The following is a 14,933-nucleotide window of genomic DNA, read 5'->3' as shown; positions in this document are numbered from 1 at the left end:
TTTTACCAGATACTGGGCCAGTGTTCTAGACCCATTACTTCATTTGAGCCCCAAATATGAAGGGACTGGCTGTGTTCACAGGAATCCTGGGTCCAGACTGGCAGGGGAAGGGAGAAATACCAGGAAGATGCTGGCCCGGGTGCTGGCCAGCTCCAAATCAAAGGCCTAGTGCAGAGGGAATGATGGTGTGCAGGCTGGAAGCTGGGTGGCTGGGAGGCTCTGGCAGGAGGTTAGGATGGAGTGGCACCAGTGTGGGGAGGAGGGAGATGACGATCTGGTAGGTGAGAGTGTCAGGGAAGACCTCAGACAGGGCAGGGGGGAGAGGCAGGCAACCCAGGCCCACCGGGCCATGTCCTGTTCACACTTCTCAGCTGGGACTGTTCACAGTCTGAATCTTACATGGAGCCAGATAGAGGCAGCCCCATTGTGGCTTTGGGGCCTCTGTCAGTCCCCAAGAAACACATACTGTAAGTACAAACTGCTGCTTGTGATAAAAACATAGCCTCCAGCCAAGTCTCCTTTGCCTCCAGTCAGGTCTCCACTCCTAAGTCCTCTCCACCTAGACATTCCCCTAGAAATTCATTCATCCATTCAACAAATAATTACTGAGTACCTACTATGTGCCAGGCACTGTCCTAGGCACTGCAATGCAGTAGTGAATAAAACATGAAACCCCCTGTCCTGGTGGAGTTTATGTTCTGTGGGGGGAGATGGACAGTTAGCACACAAATTAATTAAATAGTATATTAAAAGATTATAAGTGCTAAGAACAAAAATACAGCCGAGGAGGGGAGTAGGAAGTACGTGTGAGTGGAGTGGGAGGTTGCATTTTAGCTGAGTGGTTGGAGGAGGGCCTCATGGAGAAAGTGTCATTTGAGTGAGCACCTGAAGGAAATGAGGTCATCCTGTGTTCTTCATACACTCTCCACAGGCAACAGCAACCATCTGTGTCACTGCTGATCTCTCACATATACTCTGAGCCAGGCAGGTGCCAGCCACTCCTCAGATGTCCACAAAGCCCTGTTCCTCCCATAAGGGGTTGGCTACAAATGGGACCCCAGTCCCACATGGCTGATGTCTGAGGATGAGGGTTTGGGGTTTGGTGGAAGGCAATCCAGCTGATTCATTGGAAGACCACCAACTGACTGGTGGCCTTGGTGAGGTACTAAGCTTTGGGGGGGGGCTCAGTTTCCTCCTCCCAAAATGGTAAGAGACCATGCTGCTCCCCTCCTCCCTCCACAGGACCCAGGCAGGGAATGAGACAGGAGGGAGGCAAAGGGTTTTGTCCTCAGGTTTGGAAATGGTCATGGCCCCCTGGCCTCATGGTTTATGGGCTCAACCACTAGATTCCCTCACTGAACATAAGCACTAGAATTGCCCAGTGGGAATGAGAGACCAAACAAGTTTTGTCAGAGAGGTTTCAGGGGCCTTCTTCTCTGAGGGGTTGGGGACAGCTCTGGGTTAGATGCTCTTAAGGCCTCTCTGGCCCTGATGGTCCAGAGCTCAGAGCCCTGACATTGACACCTGGGCTTTGGGGTCCAGTTGGGTGTCTTATTTCTGCCAGGTGGGCTTAGGTGCTGAGGATGGACAGAGCAGGGCCAAGGCAGAGGGCTATCTTTCATAGGAACTGAGGGATCCTCTGAGGCTTCCTCCACACCCAAATCCTACCTGTGAGAGCCATGGACAAAGCTGCCTACCTTTGGGCCCTCAGTGTCTGTCTGTGAAACACTCAAGCAGTGTTGGTGGGATGCTCTTCTGGAGGGTCAGAGGCTGGGGAACCTAGGAAGGCTCAGAGGTGCTACTCCGTTAACTTTATTTCCCCTTAACAAGTCTTCTCTGTCATCAGCCAAGGCAAATATTTTTTACAATTTTATTGAGCCAGGCAGCACCAAGGACAGAGCCACGTGGCTCATCTTGACAGACCGAGCTCACTCATTCAACATTTCCCAGTGCTTCTTGGGAGCTGGCACCTATGCTGGTCTCTGGGGCTCCAAAGACAAAGCAGACCTTGTCCCCAATTCCTAACAAAATTAGAGAATGGAGGGAGTGTGGCTGACATTGACCCTTGGACTGGTCTTCTTTTCTTTCCTGTCTCCTGGCCCCCATTTCTTTGTCCTTTCTCAGGCCACTGTGTTCCTGAGAGGCAGGGTGATGGCATGGTGGATTTACTCGGCACTTGGGGCAAGTTTCTAATTTCTCTGGCTTCAGTTTTCCCATAGGGGATTGTTATCTCTCTTCCTGGGCACAGACTTTATCATTACTCAGATCTGCATCCTAGTCCTGGCCCACCACTGACTCACTGTGTCTCATTGTGCAAGTCACCAACCTTCTCTAGGCCTATTTCCTCATCTCTAAAATTGGGAAAATACAACTCACCACACAGGGCTGTTGTAAGAGCAAATGAGGTCCTACAACAAAAGCACATAGCTCAGTGGCTGGCACCTGCAGCAGTGAAATAACTCAGAAAAATAAAGTTCAGATAAGTGAAGTGACCTCCCCAGGATCACACAACAAGTAGAAGGTGAATTAGGACTGGAACCCGGGTTTCCAGCTTTCCAGTTTCCTGCCCAGGACCTATGGAGATGACACAGTGGTTACTCTGGGAGCTGCTGGGGGAATTAGGCTTGACCTGCCAGTCCCTCAGTCCCCACCTGCCCCTCTGCTGGTGGCCTCCAGGCACATGGTCAGTTCTAGCCTCCCCTACAGGAATGTTATGGTTCTGGGGCCAAAGCTGTGAACATGAGCTGTGGATACAGGAGAGAGAAGCACAGGGGTGCAGGTCTATAGGCAGGACTCCTGTTTTCAAGTGGCAGAATCCTATGTCACATGGACTGAGACACCACTAAAAAGTCCAGTGGAAGGTGAAGCTTCAGGCACAGCTGGAACAAAGCACTCAGTGGTGTTCTCAGGAACCTGTGTGTTTCCAGCTCTCAACTCTGCCATCCCTTGGCTTTACCTTAGACAGTATCTGCACTACTTAGGACAGTACCTGGCACATAGTTCACTTGGTGCCAGCAGCTCCAGGCTCACTTCCTACCAGCTTTGCAAACCCAACGGAAAATCTGTCTCCTTCCCAGTGTTCTAGCAAAAGTTCCAGAATTGACTGTGAGGCACCCAGTGAAGGTTGCCCATCTACCTCTGAGCCCATTATGGGGCCCGAGGAGCCCACTCTTCTCTTATTGGCAGGCTTAAGTCATAGGTCCACCACTCCCAGATCCTCAGGACTCCAGGAGAGGAAGGAGAGGATCCCTCAAAGGAAAAACAGGAGGTGGGGCCCTAATCATCGAGGGGGGGGTCTGGATAATGGGTGGGAAGAAACTACAGAGGAGCGGAACAATGACTGCCTGTAGGGCAGACCAGATGCTGGACCCAGGCCATGTCTTCCCAGCAGACTGGAGGCTGGTTATCTGAAAGGATGGGTGGGTCCTGAAGACACCAATGGAGGCTGTCGGCCAACTGCACTGCTTACAGCTAAATGGCTGATTCTTTCTTGAAGAGAGATCCAAGTGGTCCACCTCCATAGGGAAAAAACTGAACATCCTGGGGTCCAGGCAAGGAACAGAGACCCTCCCACACCAGCTCCAGGGAAATGGGGTTTAGTGGAAGGTCTTGGGATCTCCCAGAGCCCGGGGTGGGAGGAGCTGCAGCCCCAAGGGTATGGACTTGGAAAGCCTGGCACTGTGGGCTCTCCCTCTTCTGTTGCTGTTGCCTTCTAGTCCCTGTGAGTGCCCTCTCTCTCTCTCTCTCTCTCTCTCACATACACACACACACACATACACACACAAGCACACACACAGCTCCTCAGCCCCAGGACCACCCATGAATTCTCAACCTTGCGCTCACCAGGGCCATCATGGTGTCTGGCCTCCTAATCTCATTTCCAAGCCTCAACTTCCTCATCTGTAGCATGGAGACTGTAATGTGAAGAGGAAACGAGACGATGTGTAAAGCATTTCTTCACAGAGCTTGAGGTACAGTCAATGCGCAATGGAAACACCTGTCCAGACCATGGTGGGGATGCCATGCACTCAATGATGGACAGCTGGGGCCTGGCACATAGTAGAGGCTCAGGACATGCAAGTTCTCTCTTTGCTCAGCCTGTAGAGAAACCAAAGGAAGCAGCCTCAACCCCCAAATTCCCCTAAGCTACAGCTTCCCCTTCCTTGCACTCAAAATGGTTGTTTCAGTTCCAGCTTTAATTCCTGTTGAAAAGGAGGTGAGAAGGGGAAGTGGGAAAGAGAAGAGAAATCAGCTTTCCTGCCCTCCCTGTGCCCTCCTCCTGCCAGTTTGCCTGCTTTTGTGGTCAGCCTCATACCACAGCTGAGATCAAAACTCCTCCAAAGGGGTTGGCTCTGCCCCCTACCCACTGTCCTCTGGGTGCCAGAGAGAGACTGGCATCAGGAACCTGGCCTGAGGTGGGCTCCTGGGGGCTCCCTTACCCTAGGCTGGATGCTGCCCGGGTCAGGGAGGGTTTAGCAACTGGAACACAGGACATAATGATCTGTCAGGTAAGCACCATGACTAGCCCTGTTTATCGGGCAGAGACACAGGTTCATTGAGGGTAGATAGCTCGTGGCAGGTCACATAGCAAGTTGGTGATGGATCCCAGCCTGTCTGACTCCTCAAGGGAAGGAAGCTGAGTCTTGACCCCCTCCATCCTGTGCCCTTGCTGCTAAACTCACAGGCCAGGGGCTGGGCAAGGGGGATTCCAGACTAGTTTCCCAACAGGCAGGCAAGCCAAGGCTGGGAGGTCTCTTCCCACATCCATCCTGGTCTGGACTGGTTCCTGGCTGGCTGGCAGACTGTGACTCAGGCTTCCAGCTCCTGCCCTGGCCATCAGGCTCCTCATTCCTTCCACATATGAGGTCTTTGGGGCAGGGGCAGGGGCAGGGGCAGGGGGCAAGGCAGAGGCTACTAAGTCATCTGAAGGGTATCTTGAGACATAAGATCCAAACAGCCCAAGGAGCTTCAATCTTTGTCAGTTCTTCCTTACGTCTAATCTGAATTGCTTCTTCTGCAGGCTCAAACTGACCCCATGCATTTTGCTTGAATTGTAAAAAGGTTGTCCCCTCTATGGAGTGAGGGATTTCATTCAGTGTTTCTGCTAATGGTATATCTGGAGGGGAAATGGGTGGTGGATACTGGTGTCAGGGTGACACTTCCAGGGCCTCTACCTAAGATGGGCAAGGCTCTGCCCTGGATCTGTGGTCCTGCCAATGTCCCTAGAGGCTCTTGTAAGCTGCATTGACCAGGCTAGGATCTGAGAATAGGGCTTGAGCTTATCTGGGAATGATAACTAGGAGGAAGGTTGAGGAGTGGGTCAAAAGGAAAGGAGGCTGGGAACTGGTGCTGTGGTTGTTCCGTGCCAGCCCCAGGAGGGAGAGCCCCTCTGTGTCCAGACCTGCCACCCAGCCCAGGTGTGAAGGTGAGGCTGGCAGTCCTGAGCAATCTGCTGGCATCATCTCATGGCCATAGGCCCTCAGTGCAGGGAAGACCCTCCCCAGGGAATCCCTTGAACTCTGGAGGAACATTGGAAAAGAGGGCCATAGAGTCAGAAAGACCCTGTTGAAATGCCACCTGGCTGGGGGATGCCTTGGGAAACTCGCTGGCCCTCCCTCAATCTTAGTTTCTTCACCTGTAAAGTGGAGAGAAGAATCTCTCCCCACGCCTCCCCCCCCACCTTAGAACTGCAGATAAAACATTTGGCACAGGGTAGGCAGTTAAGAAATGACACTTGGTGCTGAGGGCCCAGAAAGTAGTGGAGACTGTGGTGAGCTGAGGGAGCCCAACATGAGGGCATTTAGGTTGGGCCTGGAATGGATTCATTCATTTAACAAACATTTATTGAGTACCTGCTGTGTGCCAGGGCACCTCAAATACATGGTTTCATTTCATTTCATTCTTACACCAGCCTAGGTGGAAGGTACCAGTGATCATCCTCATTTCACAGATGAGAAAATACCGGGAAGATACATAAGGATTATTCAGAGAGGGTTGAGGAAAGCATCCCAGGCAGAGGAAAGAGCTTACACCTAGGCTTAGAGGCTAGGGCAGTGGCACTTGGGCTCTGCTTGGAGGTTCTATGATAGGCCAGCCCCCTCGGACCTCCCGTCTGGCCTCCTCTTTGCACACCTCATCCCGTGCTCTGGCTACAATATTTAGTCTTCATTTCCCACACAAGGCAGGCCCAATCCCCACCTCTGTGCCTCCTGCTTGGAATGTCTCTTCACTTTTCAAAATCTGAGTCCTCTTGGCACTTGAAAGCTCAGCAACAGACATGTCTTCCCCAGGAGCCCTCCAGGTATACCTATGACCCCTAAAACCTGAACTCTCTCCCCAGGTGGCAGGAACTAAGTTCCCAAGCCCTGCCCTGAGGCTGACACCCCCAGGAAGTCCTTGTGGCTGCTCCCATTCTTAGGACACACAGTGGCCTACCCTGGTGGGGATGACCAAAGGAGTTCATCCTGGGAACTCAGCAGAGAACTAGCTGCTGGACTGAAGGCCAGGCCTCCTTGCCCTTCTGGGTCCCAGCACAGCTCAAATCAGACCAGAAGATTTATGCTTTTAACCAGTACAAGCAACCTCCTAGCAGAACTGAATATGTAGTAGGTGCTCAATTCATGCCTGACGGACCAAGTGTTTACCAGCAGTTCAAACCTGAATTTTCTCAGTGTGGTCTAAACTTTTGTCCCTGACTTGGTTCCTCAGTCTGCTTGCCTGTAAGCAGATTGGGGGTGATGTCAGTGCTTAGACTGTACAGAATAAAAAAGGTCCTCCCTCCCTCTGGCAGCTCATCCTCACGGCCGGCTGGTGGCCAGGCCAGTATGACCACATTCTACCAAGAAGGTCAGAGAGGGAAAAGGGCTTGTCCAGAAGCACACAGAGAGCAGGGGCCAAGGTAGAAAAAGAACCTGGGCCCACAGCTCTGAGTCTTGGTTTGGCAGTAAGGAGGAGTCAGGGGAGGACTTGCACAGGCAGGTGAGTTCTCGGAGGCATCACCTCCATCCCCACAACCCACACCTATCACTCCCAGGGAGCCCTGGGCCTGCCATGGGAAAGAGGCAATGACTGCTAAAGGGGAAATGTGGGAATATCTGATGGCATACAGTAGGTGCGCAATAAGTGCTTTTGGAGAAAAGGAAGGGAGCTAGAAAGGGAGGGAGAGGGTGGCTAGCCAAAGAGGATTGGGCATGCCAGCGTCCGAGCTATTGAGTGAATGGAGGAAGGAGGAGTGGATGGAGGAGTTGGTGACAGGGAAGATGGCTCTGGGTGTCACAGCTGAAAGAGGAGCCGGAAGCTCTTTAACCACTAACCTGTCCATTTGACAGATGAGAAGACTGAGAAGAGGCTGAGGAGGAAAGAAGCTGCTGGGCCGACGTGGCTGACTTGTATCCAGCAGCCTCTGGTCCCCCTGCTCCCCTCTCTCTGCTCCTCACCCTCTTTCCTCTGCTGGGGTGGGGGAGAGTTCTGGGAAGGAGATCTTTTCTTGGCCTCCTTGCTCCTCTTAGGCCCAGTTTCCGCCAGGCCTTGGTGTTAAGGGTGGTAGGGAGGGGGGGCCCCCGCAGGGGCTATTTCAGTCAGAGACAGTCCTGCCAGGAAACAGAGGAAGCTGCCCGCCCAGCAGAGGTGTCACAGCCCAGGCTGGGGGCAGGAGGGTGGGGAGCCTCATGTCTGGCTTCCCCTTGCTCCACCACACTTCGGACCACCACGGCGCTTCAGGGACAGGAGGCTGCATGTGAGTGTTGGTGTATCTCGGGGCCATGGGCCAGTGTGAAGTGGGGCTGGGGCTGGACCCAAGGGACTCTGACTTTGGGCAGGCAGGCTGCGTTTAGTGCTGACCTAAAGGAGGTCCACAGAATTGGGGGTTCCCAGAGGAAGGGATTCCACCCAACTGGGGGATCAGAAAAGGAAGAAGAGCCCTGGCCAGTGTGGCTCAGTTGGTCGTCTGGTGCACCAAGAGGTCACCGGTTCGATTCTCGGTGGTGGGCTGAGTCCCCGGGAGGCAACCCATCGATGTTCTCTCAAACCGATGTTTCTCTCTCTCTCTCTCTCTCTCTCTCTCTCCCTTCCTCTCCCTTTCTCTCTCTCCAAAATCAATAAAAACAGCCCGACCAGTATGGCTCAGGGATTGAGCATCGACCTAGGATCCAGGAGATCGCGGTCCAATTCCCGGTCAGGGCACATGCCAGGGTTGCGGGCTTAATCCCTGGTCAGGGGTGTGCAGGAAACAGCCGATCAATGACTCTCTCATCATTGATGGTTCTATCTCTCTCCCTCTCCCTGAAATCAATAAAAATATATTTTAAAAGTAATTAAAAAATCAATAAAAACATATTTTTTTTAGAAAAGGAAGAAGCAAAATTAGATCTGGAGCTTGATGGACACTTGGGGGGTTGACAAACAGAGGTGGGTTGAATGGCACTTTGTGTGAAGAGAACAGTAAAGATGGGGAGGCTGGAGAGGAAGCCTGGATTTCTGGCAGTCTCGGTATCTTCGGAACAGTGTGACAAGAGAGGAAGGGGCAGAGTGGAGGGACCTGGGGTACTTCAGATGAGTCTAGAAGACTCAGCAGAAGCTTGACTGTCAGGACAAGGGTTTGAGCTTTTGCCCAAAGGACAGAGGGATGCAGGAAAGAAGGTAGTCAGAGCCATCTGTTAGAAAGCCCCCCACCATGGGTGGAGTAGCTGGGGCCCAGGAGGAGGCTGAGGTCTGAGCTGGTCCAGGCCTCAGGGCCCAAGAGTGGGTGACAGATGTGATAGCTGGAGAGAGCCACCGTCAGCTGCTGCCTGGAGGCAGGGGCCTAGCGAGCCCCCTCTCAGAACCAGCTCCTGCCAGGAACTGGGAGAACAGCTCACCCCTCCTGTGTCCTCAGAAGGCAGAATGGCTGAGGGAGCCAGGTGACAGCCAGCCTGCCTTTCCTGGGACAGACCTAAAGGTTTGCCCTGGATCCTCTCATGCAGCCCTGCTTCCTGATAAAAGGACCCATCTCACCAGGGAGTGGGGGGCAGAAAACAACTAGGGTCTCCAGTCACCTAAGTCAGAGTGCTCTTTCTGGGGTGGTGTCTGAGGGCAACAGACCTCTCCAGGAGGGTTTAGGGATACAGCAACGCGGTTCCTTCCACCAGCTTCCTCCTTCTCACTATGACCCTCTGCCCAGCAGGCTGCTCTCCATTCAGTCCCTGTCTGCTCCACCTTCCTCCCCACCTGGGGACACCCCAGGAGTCCTCACACCCCTCTCCACCCAGAGAAACCCTAGCCAACCATCAGGGACTTGCTCCACCCTTCACCCTCCTCTGAAAACTCTTCCATCCTATGGCTCACACTGGTCTCCCCCCTCAGACTAGCACATGTACAGGGTGGGACAAAAGTAGGTTTATAAGAATAAACACAGAGTTTATCCTTATATTATTATTTATTATTGTATTGTTTTCCTTACTAACAATTGTAAACCAACTTTTGCCCCACTCTGTATAGGTATATATAGAAGTATAGGTAAATGTGCATATGTATTTCTGTGTCTGTATCTGTCTACCTACTTCTATGTCTATATACTGTGTCTCATGCATCCAGTAGGCAGTAAATACTCATTAAATGCCTTGCATGTAAAAACCAAAAAATGAATATGTGAATGAAAGAATGGCCTGAACAAATGAGTGAAGAGATGAATGAATAAACTTTCTCTTGCCTGTCCTAATCTTGCCTTCCTAGTTACAGTGGAGATACTGCCAAGCTTCTTCCTTGGCCTCCCCCTTGTGCCTAACTGGTTAGCTGGGCACTCAACACTCCTAACTCAGGGGATGAAGTTCACAAAGACAATTTGGTAACTAAAGGTGATAGGGCATGTGAGATACAGACTGGAAAATCCAAACATCATCATTTTGCAGTTGCCCAGAATCTGGGTAAAATATTTTCATCAAAATCAAATTTTAAGTTGGAAGAAATTAGTGTGGAGAATTATGTTTTGCTCTAATATAATTTTTAAAAATCTCATAACTTTACTTAGCAGGTATATCCACATTAGGAACAGCTACCACTTGCCCTGTGGCAAGCACTGATCTTCACAGCAGCCCTATGGGCAAATGGAGGTTCAGTAATGAGCCTACAGCCACACAGCTCACATGTAGCAGAGCTGAGATTTGAACCTGGGCATCTAGACCAGAGCCCATGTACTTACTCTGCCTCAACCCTCTATCACCCTCTGAGTGCACTTGCAGGACTTTATATTTTTTTCTGGGCCTCAGTTTCTCCCATCTGTAAAATAGGGAGAGGGGAGGATTTGACTCACTATCTCAATGGCTTTGCCTTACAGGTCCACTGGAGTTAAATGGTGAATTCTCTCTGGACATCAGTAAATGTGAAAATAACAATTGAGAGGTGAGCGTCAAGAAGTCAGACTTAGCCCCCAGTGGACCCCTTAGGCATTTGTGCTGCTGGCTCCCCCAAACTTCAGCCTGAAGGGATGAGTAGAGGGATAAGGTGTAGGATAAAACAGCACAGCATGACATTTATTAAGCACCTGCTGCATGTCAGGCCTATCATACATTTTACTGATGAGGACACAGGCCCAGAAAAGACAAGTGACATGTGGTGGGTTGAACAGCATGGAAGAAGGGAAGCCAGGATTTGAACCAAGCCTTCCTGATTCTCTGAACCTTTACATTCCATGTCCCTGGGCTACACCAAGGGTGGGAAACCTTTTTTCTGCCAAGGGCCATTTGGATACTTATAACACCATTTGAGGGTCATACAAAATTATCAACTTAAAAATTAGCTATGAAAAAAGTTCCTGGGTTTATTGACTTTTGAGCCCTGCCTGCGGTTACTTTGGCAGGGTCAGACCAAATGATTTCACCACCCACAGGCTGCCGGAGCTCCCCACCCCTGGGCTACATTAAGCTGCTTCCTGAGTGGGGTGGCAGGGCTCTGCCTCTAATTTACTAAATAAGATTAAGCAGCCACTTCCCTTCACTGTTTGGATTTCCCTCCCTATTAAGTAACTTGCTGATATGGTTGCTCCGCCTGCCCTTTGCCTTCAGGGAAGCTGTTTTTACTCTAGCCACCAGAGGGCGCTGTGGCTTCAGTGGCTCTGCCAGACCAGCCTTGTAGCCTTAAGTCAAGTGGAAGGAGGCTTAGTGAACTCCTGAATCACCTCCTTCCCTTATTTTACAGATAAGAAAACTGCAGCCAAAAGAAGGACCATGGCTTTGGAAGGTGGAGTCCAAGCCAAGGAGGTAGACGCTGTCCTTGGTCAGCTGGTGGTATGTGAACATTTTGTTCATGTTGCTTCACTAAGAGTTACCATGGCCAAAAAAACAAAACAAAACATGGCCCTCTATGCCCTGGACCCTGGGGCTGGGCTCTCAGAGACAGAGAAGCACCAGACGTGGCACCTCTCAGGAGGCTCCCGATCTGTGAAGGAGACCCAGACAAGCAGGCCCACCATAACCACGATCTCCAAACTCCAGGGTGCCGGGGGAAGCCCTGTATAGCATGATTTAGTGCCTCTAATCTCGTAACATCCTGAGAGGTAGGTGCACCATTCCCCCATTTTTCAGATAGGAAAGCTGAGACTCAGAGAAGGTGTATTAGTAGCTCAAGGTCTCATAACCGATAAGTAAGTTGGGATTCAAATCAAAGTCTATCACTCTCCAATTACAGAGGAGAGACTTTTGACTAAGGTTTTGAAGGATGACAAGAAGTTTACCAGGAAGTCTGGTGAAAAATGAATACTATAAAAAGAAAGTAAGTTAACTCTGGTTGGGTAGCTCAGTTGGTTAGAACATCATCCTGATATACCAAAGTTGCAGGTTCGATCCCCAGTCAGGGGCACATACAACCAATGAATGCATATAAATGAACAATGAATCGATTTCTGCCCCCTCTCTCTCTTTAAAAAAATCAATGAATTTTTTAAAAAAATGAATTGGATTTCTCCCAAGCTCAAGCTTTATTGTATTCCAGGTTTTGTGAGGGCTGTGTGGGCCTTGAGGGGACGGGTAATCAGAAACGGTTCAGGTGGGGAGACCAAGACCCAGAGAGGGACAGAGCCCTATTGGGTGGTCAGTGAATGTGGTCACTCACAGGTTGTGTGTTGCTTCCCCAGCCTCTCCAGATTTAGGAAGCCCGGTCAGGCAGCCATGGACTGGCACAATGACACAAGCCATGCTCTGGACTCACCGCCGACCACCTGCGTCTACCGAGAGAACTTCAAGCGACTACTGCTGCCACCTGTGTACTCGGTGGTGCTGGCGGCTGGCCTGCCCCTGAATATCTGTGTCATCGCCCAGATCTGCACGTCCCGCCGGGCCTTGACCCGCACGGCTGTGTACACCCTGAACCTGGCCCTGGCTGACCTGCTGTACGCCTGCTCCCTGCCCCTGCTCATCTACAACTATGCCCGAGGTGACCACTGGCCCTTCGGTGACCTCACCTGCCGCCTGGTGCGCTTCCTCTTCTATGCTAACCTACATGGCAGCATCCTCTTCCTCACCTGCATCAGTTTCCAGCGCTACCTGGGCATCTGCCACCCTCTGGCCCCCTGGCACAAGCGTGGGGGTCGCCGGGCTGCCTGGGTAGTGTGTGGGGCCGTGTGGCTGGCCGTGACAACCCAGTGCCTGCCCACAGCCTTCTTTGCCGCCACAGGCATCCAGCGCAATCGCACCGTCTGTTACGACCTGAGCCCACCTGCCCTGGCCATGCGATACTTGCCCTATGGCATGGCCCTCACAGTCGTCGGCTTCCTGCTGCCCTTTGCAGCCCTGCTGGCCTGCTACTGCCGTCTGGCCCGCCGTCTGTGTCGCCAGGACGGCCCGGCAGGGCCTGTGGCCCAGGAGCGGCGTGGCAAGGCAGCCCGCATGGCTGTGGTGGTGGCAGCCGCCTTTGCCATCAGCTTCCTGCCTTTCCACATCACCAAGACAGCCTATCTGGCAGTGCGCTCTACGCCCGGTGTCTCCTGCCCGGTGCTGGAGGCCTTTGCAGCTGCCTACAAAGGCACGCGGCCCTTCGCCAGTGCCAACAGTGTGCTGGATCCCATTCTCTTCTACTTCACCCAGAAGAAGTTCCGCCGGCGGCCACATGAACTGCTACAGAAACTCACAGCCAAGTGGAAGCGGCAGGGTGGCTGAGTCCACCGGGGCAGGACAGACCTGAAAATTTCACCAACTATTTAATGAGCCCTTTCTCTGGACCAGTGGGCACAGAGACAAATAAGCCTGAGCCTACCTCTGCAGAAGGTCCCAGTGAGCCATGGAGAGTTGGAGAAGCCATGTTAAGCTGCTCACAGAAATACAGTGTGACATGTACTGTAACTGGGTATGCGGCATGCTCTGGAGTCACTAATAAGGGAGTGAGAGAAGATGAGATGGGGAAGTGAGAGCTTCTGGGAAGAGGCATTTGAGCTGGGTTTTGAGGGATGAATCTGAGCTAAGTGTGATGTTCCATTCATTCAGCAACTTTTGCTGACACCGTGTGTTCAGGCCTGTGTTGGTTCTTGGGCCCCAAAAGAACCAGTCCAAGCCCTGCCCCATACAGGCTCCCAACTACTGGAGGTACTAACACAGTGATGTGAAGGCTGTGACAGAGGGTAAGCATGGCTGCGGGAAACGAAAGCCCAAAGGATACCCATAACCCAGTCCAAGGAGTCAGGAAAGATCTTTTTGGGGGGGAGGAGGTAGGGAGGGGAGCATCTGAACCAGATGTTAAAGGCTGGTGGGAGCTCTGCAAACAGAAGTGGGGATTATGTTAGTGCAGCCTGGGCCAGCCCTGGAGCAGATAGGCAGAGAGCTGTGGAGGGCATGTGGCCTCCTGTGTGTGAAAGCTGAATAAACAAGAGCTGTCTCATGGCCAGTCTCCAGACAACGGCAGGAGTGGGGGCTCAGCAGGAGGAGAAATCAGGGAGTGCTTCTTAGAAGAGGTGCAGCTTGAGGTGGGGAGGAATCCAAAAGGCAGAGAGGAGGAGGCTGCTCCTGCTGAAGGTGTTGTGCATACAAAACCCGGGGGCAGCCTGGCCGGGCATGGCTCAGCAGTTGAGCGTAGACCTAGGATCCAGGAGATCGGGGTTCGATTCCCGGTCAGGGCAACATGCCCGGGTTGTGGGCTGCAGCTGATCAATGACTTTCTCATCATTGATGTTTCTATCTTTCTCTCTCCCTCTCCTTTCCTCTCTCTGAAATTAATAAAGATATATTTTTAAAAAAAACAAAACAAAAAAACCCAGGGGCAGAGATGCGCTAAGCCTGGCTGGAAAGCAAGTGAGCTTTAACTAAGCCCAGAGGGTTGGGTGTGTGAGGAGCGGGATGAGAAACTGGGCCCTGGTGGGTGTGCCCAGTGGTTAGAGCATCGGCCCATGCACATAAGGGTTACAGGTTCAATCCCAAGCCTCGGTCAGGGCTCGTGCCAGAGGTAACCTATTGATGTGTTTCTCTCACATCAATGTTTCTCTCTCTCCTTCCCCTCCCTTCCTTCCACTCTCTCTCTAAAAATCAATGGAAAAAACTTCCTCTGATGAGGATTAACAAAAAAAAAAGGGGAAAAAAGCTGGGTAAGACCAGAGCGTTAAATGCCAGGAAGAGCCCCAGACCCCACTTCTGCTCCACCCACCTCTCCCAATGCACCCCTTTCAGGCTCAGGGTATCCTCTATGCCTGGGACACCTCCATCAGGACCCTCAAGTGAGGGGAAATAGCCCCACAACATTGCTTCATTTTAAAAGGAGAAGTCAAAAAAATAAATTAATTAAAATAAAAATAATAAATAAATAAATAAATAAGAAGTCAGCAGCTTGAGGAGACTCAGAGCCACCTCAGAGCAGTCAGGAGGCTGCTACACGGAGGTCCCATGGTAAGGAGCCTGCTGACCAGTCTTAAGACACACTGATTCTGCCGGGTTCCTCTATCCTGCCCTCAGCTCCATCCTTCTGGCCTGCAGGTACCTGGA

At 51.8% G+C, this 14,933-nt stretch overlaps 1 protein-coding gene across 1 annotated transcript; it reads left to right on the top strand.

Annotated features, from left to right (window-relative positions):
* The first annotated feature begins 7,601 nt into the window (after positions 1-7,601).
* On the top strand, positions 7,602-14,717 carry P2RY6 (pyrimidinergic receptor P2Y6). The gene is made up of 4 exons (XM_081152720.1): positions 7,602-7,735; positions 10,310-10,374; positions 11,170-11,258; positions 12,104-14,717. Exon 4 carries the CDS (start codon positions 12,138-12,140, stop codon positions 13,122-13,124), a length of 987 nt encoding a protein of 328 aa, XP_081008846.1. The 5' UTR covers positions 7,602-7,735; positions 10,310-10,374; positions 11,170-11,258; positions 12,104-12,137; the 3' UTR covers positions 13,125-14,717.
* The last annotated feature ends 216 nt before the right edge of the window (positions 14,718-14,933 follow it).

Source organism: Miniopterus schreibersii (assembly GCF_964146895.1).
Source record: "Miniopterus schreibersii genome assembly, chromosome: 12".
NCBI lineage: Eukaryota > Metazoa > Chordata > Mammalia > Chiroptera > Miniopteridae > Miniopterus > Miniopterus schreibersii.
This window is presented reverse-complemented; position numbering and strand designations above follow the sequence as displayed.